Source organism: Sturnira hondurensis, unplaced genomic scaffold (assembly GCF_014824575.4).
Source record: "Sturnira hondurensis isolate 20B ecotype Veracruz unplaced genomic scaffold, ASM1482457v3 Scaffold0016663, whole genome shotgun sequence".
Taxonomy (NCBI): Eukaryota; Metazoa; Chordata; class Mammalia; order Chiroptera; family Phyllostomidae; genus Sturnira; species Sturnira hondurensis.
In genome coordinates, this window is record NW_028089294.1 from 10,874,889 (window position 1) to 10,887,300 (window position 12,412).

The window sequence follows — 12,412 nt, forward strand, 5'->3', positions numbered from 1 at the left end:
GTAAAAATATCCCTGAAGTCTGGCCTCGAAACCTCACTTCAGAATACATCTGTCTAGATTTAGGATAGATCTATTTCTTCATTTAGAGGCAGTTTACTAAATGAGTTAGGGCACTAATTGGATGCTGTCTAGTCCCGTTTTCCATGTTAGAAAAGGCATTAAATCAGGCAGGTGGACGTAAGTGGAAAAAAGAATTTCACCTGACATCTACCTGCCCAAATAAACCTCGTCCCCACTTAGCGACATCACTACACCATGTTTGTTTTCCTCGTTTGTAATTAGCCATAATAGAGGCAGTTGTCAGGATGGATTTGGTGAGCAGCCAGGCACTATGGGAAATCACAAATAGAGTTGAAATCACAAGAGCTGCTGTTGCTCTTCCCGCTTTGAGGACAGTGAGGACTCCAAGCCTCCATGAGGTCTCACCCTAGGCCAGGGGCAGTGAGCAGGAGGCAGCAAACACTGCTGACCTACACGTGGCCCCGGGTGCAGCCAGACGGTGCATCAGAGAAGGAGCGGGTGGTGTGCTCAACACCGCAGGCAGCACTGCAAAAGCACACCTGCTGACAGTCATCCAGCATCTAACCCCTAATCCTGATGACTCTTCCACTAAGTTTAGTAGCTAAGACATCATCAGTCTAACAGCTAAACACTCTACTGGACAGAAAGGACACATGCGAGAAGCAACCTCCAGCCCTACCTTCCAGCAGTTCATTTTCTAAGGTAAATGTGGAGGAAGTATGATCTGCAGAGCCAGCTCCAGGCCATGTCAAAACTGCTGCACTCACCAAGCTTGATGGTCCCCTCTCTGTCCCTTCCCCCACCAGCCAAAGTTCTCCATTGTACCACTGTCCCCAGTTTGCCATTTCCTCACCTAATTCCTCTAGTACCTGATGTTTCCAAACCATCCTGTCCCTCCTTCCTGCTCAGATCTAAATTTTCATTCTTCCGGAAGGACTGACATCTCAGCTAGATGCTAGAACAAACCACCCAGTGAAACCGAGGGGCTACAAAGCACCGTAAAAAGATGGAGGGTTTCGGAGCCAGACACACCTGAGTTTGCAGCACAGGGCTGCCACCTGCCAGCAGTATAAGCTCAAGGAAGTCACTATGACTGCTTATGATGGCTATTTTATGTTAATTTTAATCCAGCTAGGCAATGGTACCCAAACATTTGGTCAAAGACAAGTCTAAATGCTGCTGTAAAGGTGGGTTGCTTTTTTTTTTGCATGAGTTTAACATTTAAACCAGCAGACTTTGAATAAAGAAGATTACTCTCCAGAATGTGGATGGGCCTCATCCAAACAGTTGAAGACCTTAAGAAGAAATGTCACCAGCAGGCAGCCTTCAGACTCAAGCCTTGACATCAGCTCTTTCCAGGGTCTCCAGCCTGCCAGCACACCCTACAGATATTTGACTTGACAGCTTCCATAATCATGTGAGCCAATTCCTTAATATCTCTACACACACACACACACACACACACACACACCCCTGTTGGTTCTGCTTTGCTGGAGAAAACCCTGACTAGTACACTGGCTGAACTTCAAGTAACTTCCTGGCTTACAAATGAAAGGCTCAATGTACAGATTAGACGTGTCATACGCTAAGTCTGTGGTACAGAGGAGGCATCGAATATGTATCAGCCAGTCTTCATTTTACTGATAATAAAAGTAGCTATTTCCACACTCCCAAGGGCATTTGTACCCAACCTGATCGCTGCTTAGCAGAATGTCGGTGGAGCAAGGGTAGTCAAAACAGCTGAGAGACCTGGAGACTGAGGGCAGGGGNCACACACACACACACCTGTTGGTTCTGCTTTTCTGGAGAAAACCCTGACTAGTACACTGGCTGAACTTCAAGTAACTTCCTGGCTTACAAATGAAAGGCTCAATGTACAGATTAGACGTGTCATACACTAAGTCTGTGGTACAGAGGAGACATCGAATATGTATCAGCCACTCTTCACTTTTACTGATAATAAAAGTAGCTATTTCCACACTCCCAAGGGCATTTGTACCCAACCTGATCGCTGCTTAGCAGAATGTCGGTGGAGCAAGGGTAGTCAAAACAGCTGAGACTGGCAACCTGGAGACTGAGGGCAGGGGATGGAGGGGAGCAGAGGAGGCCGCCTGAAGGCTTCAAAACTTACAAGGCCGGACGAGGCCCACTTCGCCTCATAATAAAGGCTAGGAGGGAGAAGCCTGGGTCTTTACCTTCTCCTACCCCCTCCTTCTCACTCTCTGGAGTCTGTGCAATTAGAGTCATGAAAAATCAGAGATCACAGAGCACACGCAAAAGAATAATTAGGAGTATGGTTATTATCCCCAAAGGAAAAGTACCTGGAATGACTGACCATCACTCAGATAGCATGTATATTTGTAGGCATCTGTGCCTGTCTGCAGGCTGTACCTATACAACCGTTTAGCATTCGATATTACTTTGTATTCGTTTCAGGTGTACAGCAGACTGGTTAGACAATCATCTAGCTCACCCGTATAATCTTAAGAACATATTATACATAGTTCTTAGTGCAATCGGCTCACAAATGATTTTGCTCCCAAATTTCTTCTTCAAAGTGTTTGGGACTCACAACACCTACTTCTAAGAAACAATGTCAGTTCAACTCACAAGAGACTATTTCACACGTGGCAGGGCTTACCTATAACACTGATCACACGACTGTTCGTTCTAGATCACAGGGACAAGGGCCATTCAGAGCAGAACAAAGCAGAGTTTCCTCAAATCCTCAACCCTGGCAAACAGTGGCGTCAGACCCCTTCCACTTACTTTTCCACTCTTACTTCCTGTATCCACCCCACTCACACATCTGGGGTCGTGATGCTATCTAAGCACCATCCCTGTTACACTTAACGCTGACTGCCTCCCTATCCAAACATACTACTTTGAAGTACCTACCATGCCTGTCCCCCAAATTAAACCAAAACATCAAATCAGCAATTTAGTGTTTTAAGGGATTAATATATGTGTGTGCATGCATGTGTTATAAAAGACCACTTGTTAATTAAAGTGAGTCTCTGGCTGTCGATATCTCGTGCAGTATACACACACACCGTACAATTTTAGGCATTTTATCATCAGAGAATAAAGGCAGAAGTCTAGCAAGTTAATTCTGCCTAACCGTCTTATGCTAAAACAGCTATCTTATAGACCTTTGTGTTCTCATCATTTCCTAATAATCCAAGTGTTCTCTGTAAAAGCTGAGGTGATTTTTTTTCCACGACAGCTTCCAAAGCACTTCAAGTGGACATCCTTAGGGGAATAAGAGAATCATTGGTTTACAGAGTTATCAATAAGTCAACTTTTGGTGAGTCTGGGAGTGTCAGATCATGTTCTAAAAATATGGTCTCACTTCAAGAGCACACAAGAATAAGCAACTAACTCATGAGAAATCTGCTCCTTCAAAGATGGAAGAAAACCAAGAAGGCAGCCATTGAAAAGGTCTAGCTTATATACCTAAATCTTACTGATGCTATCATTCAAATTTTCTTTGTTTTCCATGTGACCAAAATGCGTTGACTTATGCCTCAGATTTCTAACAGGGTGTACTTTTTAAAAAACTGTCCCTACTTCAATATCTAAATTACCCATTAACCTTTTACGATTTCAAGTGACTCGCATGGCAATGACATTTACTTTATTAAACATCTCTAGTATTTTCATATTCTCATCAACATGACATGTAAACCCAGGAACAACATGCTACCCAGGATTATGTAAGATTGGTACTTCTGTTGTTGAGTATCTTTAACCATAGAGGGAAGGCTAGTTGTAAAGGGTAGGTCATTAATAAAATAATAAATGTATTAATTATACATCCTACTGAGTCATAAGGTGTTATGCTATACTTAAAAAATCAGTATTACCAAAAGACCTCTACAGAATAGGTGGGAATGGGTACAGACAGAGCACGAAGGAGCAATAACAAAGGGGTCTTATAGCCACACATAAGTAGGTACACAGGAGTCTTCAGGGTATGTTGTTAAGATTAGGGTAAAAATGATTCAGGGACTCTTTACAGAGGGGAAAACATTTTAGAGGTGTAAAACCTACTGGAAATGTCAGGAAAACAAATCTTTTGCTCTTGAATAGACATGAGAGAAATCTTCAAAAGTAATAAACCTATAGCTCTGCATCCAAGTAAAGTCTTAAATCTTCACTATATATCTAATGCTGATGGTGTTTCAATTACAAAATGCAGGAAGAAGATGTTATGGTTTTCGTATTTGAGTTCCCCAGTGGTGTATTAAACACTTATACCATCAGCATTAAACAATAGGGTTGTACAATAAATTCTGACTTTACTTTCAAATACATGCTGCTGTAATCAATTCAAATGAGAGTGACAAGTATCACTAACTTGACCTAGAACACTAAATTTGGAGGCATAAAACCTAGCTTTAAATCTCAAATGTTAGTTACTAGCTATATGGTCTTCAGAAGTTACTCAAATTCTCCTAGTCTCAGTTTCCTGGTGTGTAAAACAAGAACAATACATATCCCATAAAGGTGCTAGGGAAGTCAAGTTAAAATGATGTACATAACCATGACCGGCTCTTAGAAGGGATCTGTCCTTCATCTCATGACTTCCACGGTTATGGCAGAAGGTCCGAGGTACACCTCTCCAACCCTTTATTTCAGTCAAGTAGCACCAAGTCCATGGCTCAAGCATACTACTATGAAACAGCAAAATTCCCGGCTTATAATTATTTTATCTGGGTTCCTTTTTACTAAAACTACAGACATCCCCTCTGTAGCATTCATCCTGAAACTCTTGAATTCCTGAAGAAAATTAGTTGCCACTAAGAAAACCAGAAGGTTTTCCTCCTCCAACTGCAAAAGGTTATTATTACATTGGGTTGGCCAAAAAGTTCATTTAGTTTTTTCTGTACAATGGGTCTAGTAGTGCTTAGCTGTCTTTAATTTCTAAAGAAACAATTTTGTTAGGTTATATTGTGAAAGCTGTCATATAAGCATGCAATAAAAAAAACTTAACAAAATTGGTGAATTTTTGTGTAGCCATTTTGATATTGAAAATTTGAAGAAGATAAGCAACATTTTTAGCATATCATGCTTTATTATTTCAAGAAAGGTAAAAAAGCTCAACTGAAACACAAAAAAAGATTCATGTAGTGTATGGAGAAGGCGCTGTGACTGATCGAACGTGTCAAAAGCAGTTTGAGAAGTTTCTTGGTACTACTGACATTTTGGCCAAATAATTCTTTGCTGTGGAGCTGTCTTATGCATTGGAAGATGTTTAGCAGCACCCCTGGGCTCTGCCCACTAGAAGCCAATAGCAGGAGACAGCCGACATACTCAAAATATTCAAATCAGTAAGGTTATTGATGAAAAGGAAAAATATGTCTTTTATTTTATGGGGGAAAAACGTAACGGACTTTTGGGCCAACCCACTGCTTTTCTTGGGATTTGCTCTAACTGTCCTAAAATTCCATCTTTCCCCATAAGTGGGTAGGGGTACATCTGGAGAACGCTGCTGCAGAATCCTGAGCCACAGACAAAGAGGTGAGAGGCAGCAAATGCCAGAACCCTCCTACTTCCCTTCTTTTAGCTCGGCTAAGTCAAGGACATAGAGCGGCCAAGGAGAGAAAGAGAAATGACTGCAACCTTTGGCTGAAGTCAAGGAATTCTGAGGGTGTTCACCTTAGTGCATTCAAGAATAGGGAGAGCTTCTTATTGCTCCTCGGGCGTTGCCAAGTGCATTGCTTTGAGTTCAGAGAGTCAGCCACACCTTCTATGGCCCGGATAACATGCTGTCTGAACGACTATGGTCAATCTCCCTCAGTCTGCCTGCATGCTGTACCCATGGCTGTCTTTATATCCCTCAAGAATATATATTCTAACCATCAAAGTTGCAACAGCAACTTTGCTCACTGCCTCTCTGTGTGCGTGCATGTCTGCGTGGAACTCCATTCTCTTTCTGCTACTTCCCATGGCCGCAGAGGGGATCGCCATCTTGCCAACATTTTATTTCCTTTACTCTGTAAACATCACCTTCTTTCTTGATTCTTCTCAGCTGTCTTTGGACTTCCCTACTGATTTCTTTGAAGTATAGTTCACCAGCGACTGGATTGAACCAATCCTGAAGGAACTCTACATATCTCTGTGATGTTACATGTGGCAAATTCAGAGGAGAGAAAAATAAACCTGCCCACTCAATACTGGTACAGGGCCCAGGTTTTAACTTCAAACTCTAAACTGGAACATTTAACTAGCAACAAACCTCTCCCAATACTTACCATTTCGGCTGTTGCAGCTGAGCCATAAAACTGAATTATTTATTTTTCAAATAAGAATGGACGGTGGTTTAATAAGTTCAGTATTATTTGGGCAGTGACAGAAAAAATAAATGCTAAGGAAATGTGTGTTTCAAAAATCTCATTGGCAAATTTCAACAATCTTATTAAAACCTGGATGTTTGCCCTTAACACTAGACATCTGATCTAGTCAAAGTTTAATAAAACACTTTGGGACCAGTTCTTCCACTTTCCTAATCTGCAGCTTTCAATGTAGTAATTTTAACCAGACAAGTTAAAAATTTAAGGGGAAAAACATTCATAACAAAATTTTATATCAAAATTCTGCATTTTTCTACTTAAATTAGAAAACTATTTAAAATATTTATGCATGTAATTCCAATCAACCAGAAATTATCTCCAAATTTTCTGGACATTGCCAACAATATGATTTTTGGCCAGACATCTCCAAATTCTTGCATCAGTTTTCCAACGCACCTCATATGCAAACATAATTGTACAGTATAATTTTCACCACCCGCCAAATTGTCTATCTGCTTCGTGACCAGAACTATCTGCGAAAGAACAGGGAAAAAGAACTTACGTGCAAAATTTCCTAATCTGCATTTGACAGTTTTTAAAGGAAAATAGTAGTAATTAGTAATGAGATTCCATAAGACTCAACCAACCAATCTAAACGTAAAGAATACGACTGTCGTTTTTATTTCACTGCACTTGTCTTTACTTCATCATGGCCACGTTCTCACCTTAGGGTACAGAGTTAGAGACAGGCGCACAGTTAAAAACAAACAAACAAAGATATTGTCACGAATAACACGTCGTGTCCAAACGGCAAGTTTAAAACTGGGGACCAGAAGGATGCAGCTTAACATATACTAAAGCCACATTAGAAAATAGATAAATAAAAAAAACGAAACCTTGCGGGACAGAAATCAATACAGAATTGTCCTTAAAATTATCCTAATAGCTTTCTACCATGAGTTAGCTTAAAGTGTTTCGACTTTAATTGTATACAGCTTTGAAAAATCTGCAGTGCTTACCTACTTGGTAATAATGGGCACAAGTACCCTTAAAAAAAGGTAACCTTTAAAACTCTGCATTTGAGCCCTGGCTGGTGTGGCTCAGTGGGTTGAATGCCAGCCTGCAAACCAAAGGGTCGCTGCTTGAGTCCCAGTCAGGGCACATGCCTGGGTTGTGGGCCAGGTCCCCAGGAGGGGGCACATGTGAGGTAACCACACATTGATGTTTCTCTCCCTCTTTCTCTACCCCTTCCCCTCTCTCTAAAAATGAAAGTGAATAAAATCTTTTCTAAAAATCCTCATTTGAGAATTTTATACCTAAAATGCATCCATCTCTAATTGTCAGGTGATCTATGATGATTTTACTGGATTAGATTTTACAGGAAGAGGGTTTCTTTAGAGAAACTGCATTTTCTGTCCAATATTAGAATACACGGTTTGATAGAAGATTTTTACCCATACCAGATGAAGAGAAAATCTTAGAGACAACATTTGTAAGGCACAACAGTATAACTTCGAGGACACATTTTGGTGGTTTTTGAGGACAACAGAACAGCATGTTTGAAATTAGAACTAAATAGAAAATCCAGAACTATTTCCCAGACTCTCCACCTAAGAAAGTGCAGTGAAACCTCATTAAATCAGACACTAGTGACTCAGAATTTGGACTAATTAAAAACAGAAGCTGGTACAAAGTTTAACTCAGCCTAAATAATGCTTAAAATATTCATGAAGGAAAAAACTTTTCATCTCTCAGGTATGCTGGCTTTCATTAACTCTTTTCTTTTCATCAAAGTATATTTCCTCAGTGTGCTTATTCTCTACCTTGACTATTAGCTACTACATTTCTCTGAGTGCAATAAAAATGCATTTTGGCTCTCTAACATAGATTTATTATAATATATCAGGCCCACTTCCTCCCTCTTGTCATTTTAATGAGGTTTTCCTACACATGTACAATACTCAGTTGAACAGTTGAGTATTCCTCTTATTTTGGATAACCTCCCACCCCAACCCCTCAAAAGCAAACAAACAAACAAAAAACCCAAGTGATCCGAAATGAGAATAGGAAATGATCGTTACTTACGAACACAATTTGTAAAGGTAGGATCCGGCCCAAATCCCATTTTGCAGGTGCATCTATAGCTGCCCATGGTATTCAAACACTCACCATTGGGGCACACGCCCTGCAGCTGGCATTCGTTAATATCTGCGGGAAGACACAATTCCTTCAGAAGGAGCACTCAAGCCCTGCTGAACGGATTCTGGCTGTAAACTGAATTCACTCTCTTTTTCATCATAATCTCTTGGTTACAGTAAATAAGAGATGCTAGCAAGTTTTAATGCAGCAGTTGTGAAGGAGCTACAGTGAAATCATCCATTATTGAACATCTACAATTTATACGACAAATATTTATTATGCACCTACTCTGTATGCAGTTCTGTTCAGGGATTTACCAGTGCACATAACGATGAAAGGCTCCAGCCTTCACAGAGCTTATGGTTGAGTGTTAGCACACAGTAGGTATCCTAGAGCCCACGGGGAAGGCAAACAGCCTCACCCTGGAGACACTGTCAGTCTAGTTATATCTGCAACTATGAAAAAAATTAAACTGATAAGAAGTTCAAGTTACCACAATTAGAAGAAAGGTCATAAACTTGAAGTTAAACTGTGAAAGTGCCTTTGTAGGCAGGAAGAGCTGCTAGAGGAAGTTGGAGGTGGGGGAGACTGTGGCACTGAAAAGGAGGGAAGACGTCAGGTGTTGAAGTTGGGAGAAGGTGGGACGGACAGGGAGGGAGAGGTGAGGGACCTATGTGGGTGGATATCGAAGCACAAACAGATCCTGGAGGAGGGAAGAGGGACCAGGAAACCATGCATCAAACCACTGGCTAGAAAAGAAGTTCCAGCAAGGTATACATCTGGAAAAAGAGCTGGTTAAAGCCAGGCTAGGTTTCTATTCCATTTTATTGAGAACAGGAAGCTACGCTAAAGGTTTCTAAGCAGGAGGGAAGATGCAATCAGAGGCAGGCTCTGGGAAACCCATCTGGTCAGCACATGGCTTGGTGAAAAAAGATGAAAAGTTCGACCACTGAAGAAGTAAGGCAAGTATGAGGCTGGTGACGAGCCAGGTGGGTGACAATGAGAATTATCAGGAAGTGAAAGAATAAAGAAATTTTTTTAAAGAATAACTGACAGTGTATGGCATTTGATTGGCCAAACATGACATGAGAAAGAAAAAGGAGTCGAAGGTGTCCAGGAGGCTTCTAATCTGAAAAAAAGAGGAAAAGACATTGTTGGTTTTGTGGAAAGTACTGAGAAGAAAAGAGGCAGAAGAAGAGATTAGTTTTATAGTGAAGGTCACACTGGGATATTCAAGTATAAACATCCAGCAGGAGGGGAAGATTCAAGAAGTGAATGAAACCATAGCTGCAAATAAAGACTTAAGGTCACCTGCATAGGCTGACTGCTAGGACCCGAATGCTTGAAATTCACTCAGACCCAAGTTTCTAGGTTGAAATCCTAACCCCAAGAGGTGATGCTATCAGTAGGCAGGACCTCTGAGAGGTGCTTAAGTCTTTTTTTTTTTTTTGGGGGGGAAAAGGAAACAAGGGAGGTGCTTAAGTCTTGATGGTAGAACACTCACAAATGGGATTAGTGCCTTGTAAACCAGGCTCCCAGAAATCCCTAGCCCCTCCCTCCACCTAGGACACGAGGGAGGAGTCTGCAATTGGCCAAGGGCCCTGAGCAGAGGAAGATCCTGCTGGTGCCTTGACGGTGCACTTCCCAGCCTCCAGAGCTGGGAGTGGCAAGCACCTGTGGTGGATAGGCTACCTACCTGGCGGTACTTGGTTACAGCAACCCGAATGGACTAAGACAGTGATCCAAAGGGAAACCGAAATTATTTGAAACAGGAGAGATAAAAATGTGCTGATTTTAAAAAGAAAGACCATGGAGTCGTTTGCAAAGCCAATTAATTAAAAGGCAAAAACACAATGTGACAATTTAAAAATTAAAAATTAGTAGTCACTTGTATTTTGGTTTATGGAGCTTGAGGTTAACACACTTGGTTATTAGTGTTTCCTGTTCAAATAATAGTCATTTCCTTCTATCAATAATTCTAATAAAACTTTTATTAAGAATCCCAAAATATTAATTTTCTAAATTAAAACTGAACACATTGGTAGCAAAACATTACCAGGAGACCTACCACATAAAAGGCAACAAAAGCCCTCAATAAACAATTATTTGCTTACGTTTCATACTCTAAGTAGCCACAGGTATCTATTCTATATGGCCATAGTTTATCCAACACATGCAGTCTTTAATTTAATTTTAGTGATAAGATTAATTTTCAATGACATTCAAATGACAAATTAACACATCTGCCGTATGAATTCCACAGCATTCCAACCCAGCTAGATTGCACCTGGACCCAGGTAGATTCCACCTGGCACAGCACATGGTCCCACGCCTGACCATTATATTCTTTATCAGTGTATTGTGCTATAGTACACATTTATGCACAGCGTGTAACTGAAAGCATTCCCCCAGAGCTCACTGGCCTTAAGAAAACCACCATCAGGGACTAAGAGGAGTACCAAGCCCAGCTGAGGCTTACATGATACCAGGGGTGTCCAACCCGTGGCCCGCAGGCCGCATGCAGCACAGGATGGCTCAGAATGCAGCCCAACACAAAATCATAAATTTACTTAAAACCTTTTTTTTTTTTTGCTCATCACTTTTGGTTAGTGTTTGTGTATTTAATGTATAGCCCAAAACAACTCTTCTTCCTTCAGTGTGGCCCAGAGACATCAAAAGGTTGTATACCCCTGTAACAAGCCCCTATCATAGGTCCCAAATTAAACCTCAAGTTCAGGTAATGAGCCAGTTGTAGTCAAGAAAGCTGGACAAAACCTCCACTCTCCCACTTCTGCTCACGTCCCCACTAACTGTAACTGTGGGCCTTCCTCCTTCTGGGTGGCCTCTACTTCTGTTCACCCAATGTACCACCACACGTTCCATGTTCACCGCTTGGGACCCAGAATTTCCCCTCGCCTCTGTGACGGTGGCATCCCGGCCTCACCACAGGCTGCCAGGTGAAGGGGAAGGGTTCTTGCCCCAACATAAACACCTGGTGCACAGCCACTGTGTGTGCCCCCTGTCAGTGCCCCCTCTTTGACTGCTGCCTCGACCCTGATGCCATGTGGATGGAGGACAGGGATGAAGACAAACAAAAAAAAAGGCACAACTACAGCTCTAGACAGGAAGGATGGAAAAATCCTTGAGGAAGGGCAACCGTGTAAAGCTCCCCATCTTCTTGCTCCCCTCTCTTTTAAGCAGCGTGTGCCACCAGCACTGGCAACACCAACACCCCTAGTTTCGGCCTCCGTAACCCCACAGCATGACCCTCTCTTCATGACACGCTCTCACAGCTCCCAGAAAAACTCCCATCTCCCTCAACCGCATCAGTTTATTTTTATCACAATCTCTAAAACACCATAAATTAGAAATTAAGTTGCCGAGTTTTTAAGAACTTGTGTACAGAAAAGTATATCAATCTTTAGTGCACAGCTAAATTTTACAAAAACATATTGTGGATGTCCCCGTACATGTGTGTGCGCATGTACTATGCAACCACCACCCAGGTGTTTTCGAACACGTTTATTGCCTGAGAAGGCTCTTTCATGCCCTTTCCTAGTCGACATCTCTGCCCACATAGGTCCTTGCTGTCATCCACTTCATGCATGAGGCATCACATTGTACCTGTTCTTCTGACATTGTTCTTCGTTATGACACCTGTGAGACTCACGGGTGTGGCGGCACTGCTGTAGGACATCTGAGTGTGTCCGGAGATCAAAATCAATTCATGCGTGCCAGGGTGTGGCTGTCACAAGCCATGCTCCTGGGACCACAACCCGGTGTCTTTGGTAGGCCAGGGACTCATTGCTCTCGGGTCTACATCTAGAAGCAGGACTTCTGTAGCCCTAGAGAAGGCCCTAGATGTTGTCACGTAGCTGCCCAGAGAGGCCACGCCAATTTCCATTTCCAATGCCAAATGCTGCACACCCTTGTCGAATCTCTCTGGGTCTCTGGCT

The 12,412-nt window shown here is 42.0% G+C and overlaps 1 protein-coding gene and 1 long non-coding RNA gene across 12 annotated transcripts in view; both read right to left on the reverse strand.

Annotated features, from left to right (window-relative positions):
• The window catches only part of LTBP1 (latent transforming growth factor beta binding protein 1), a 357,682-nt gene that overhangs the window by 127,461 nt on the left and 217,809 nt on the right, over positions 1 to 12,412 (reverse strand). For all 11 annotated transcript variants that reach the window (XM_037066591.1, XM_037066593.1, XM_037066590.1 and 8 more), the window contains one exon: positions 8,403 to 8,525. In XM_037066591.1, the coding sequence (XP_036922486.1) occupies positions 8,403 to 8,525 (123 nt within the window). The remainder of the gene's footprint in view (positions 1 to 8,402; positions 8,526 to 12,412) is intronic.
• Positions 1,811 to 8,371, reverse strand: LOC119001282 (uncharacterized). The gene is made up of 3 exons (XR_005069535.1): positions 8,361 to 8,371; positions 4,322 to 4,325; positions 1,811 to 2,489 (listed from the first exon to the last, which is right to left on the reverse strand). It is a non-coding gene; the product is annotated as an uncharacterized LOC119001282 (long non-coding RNA).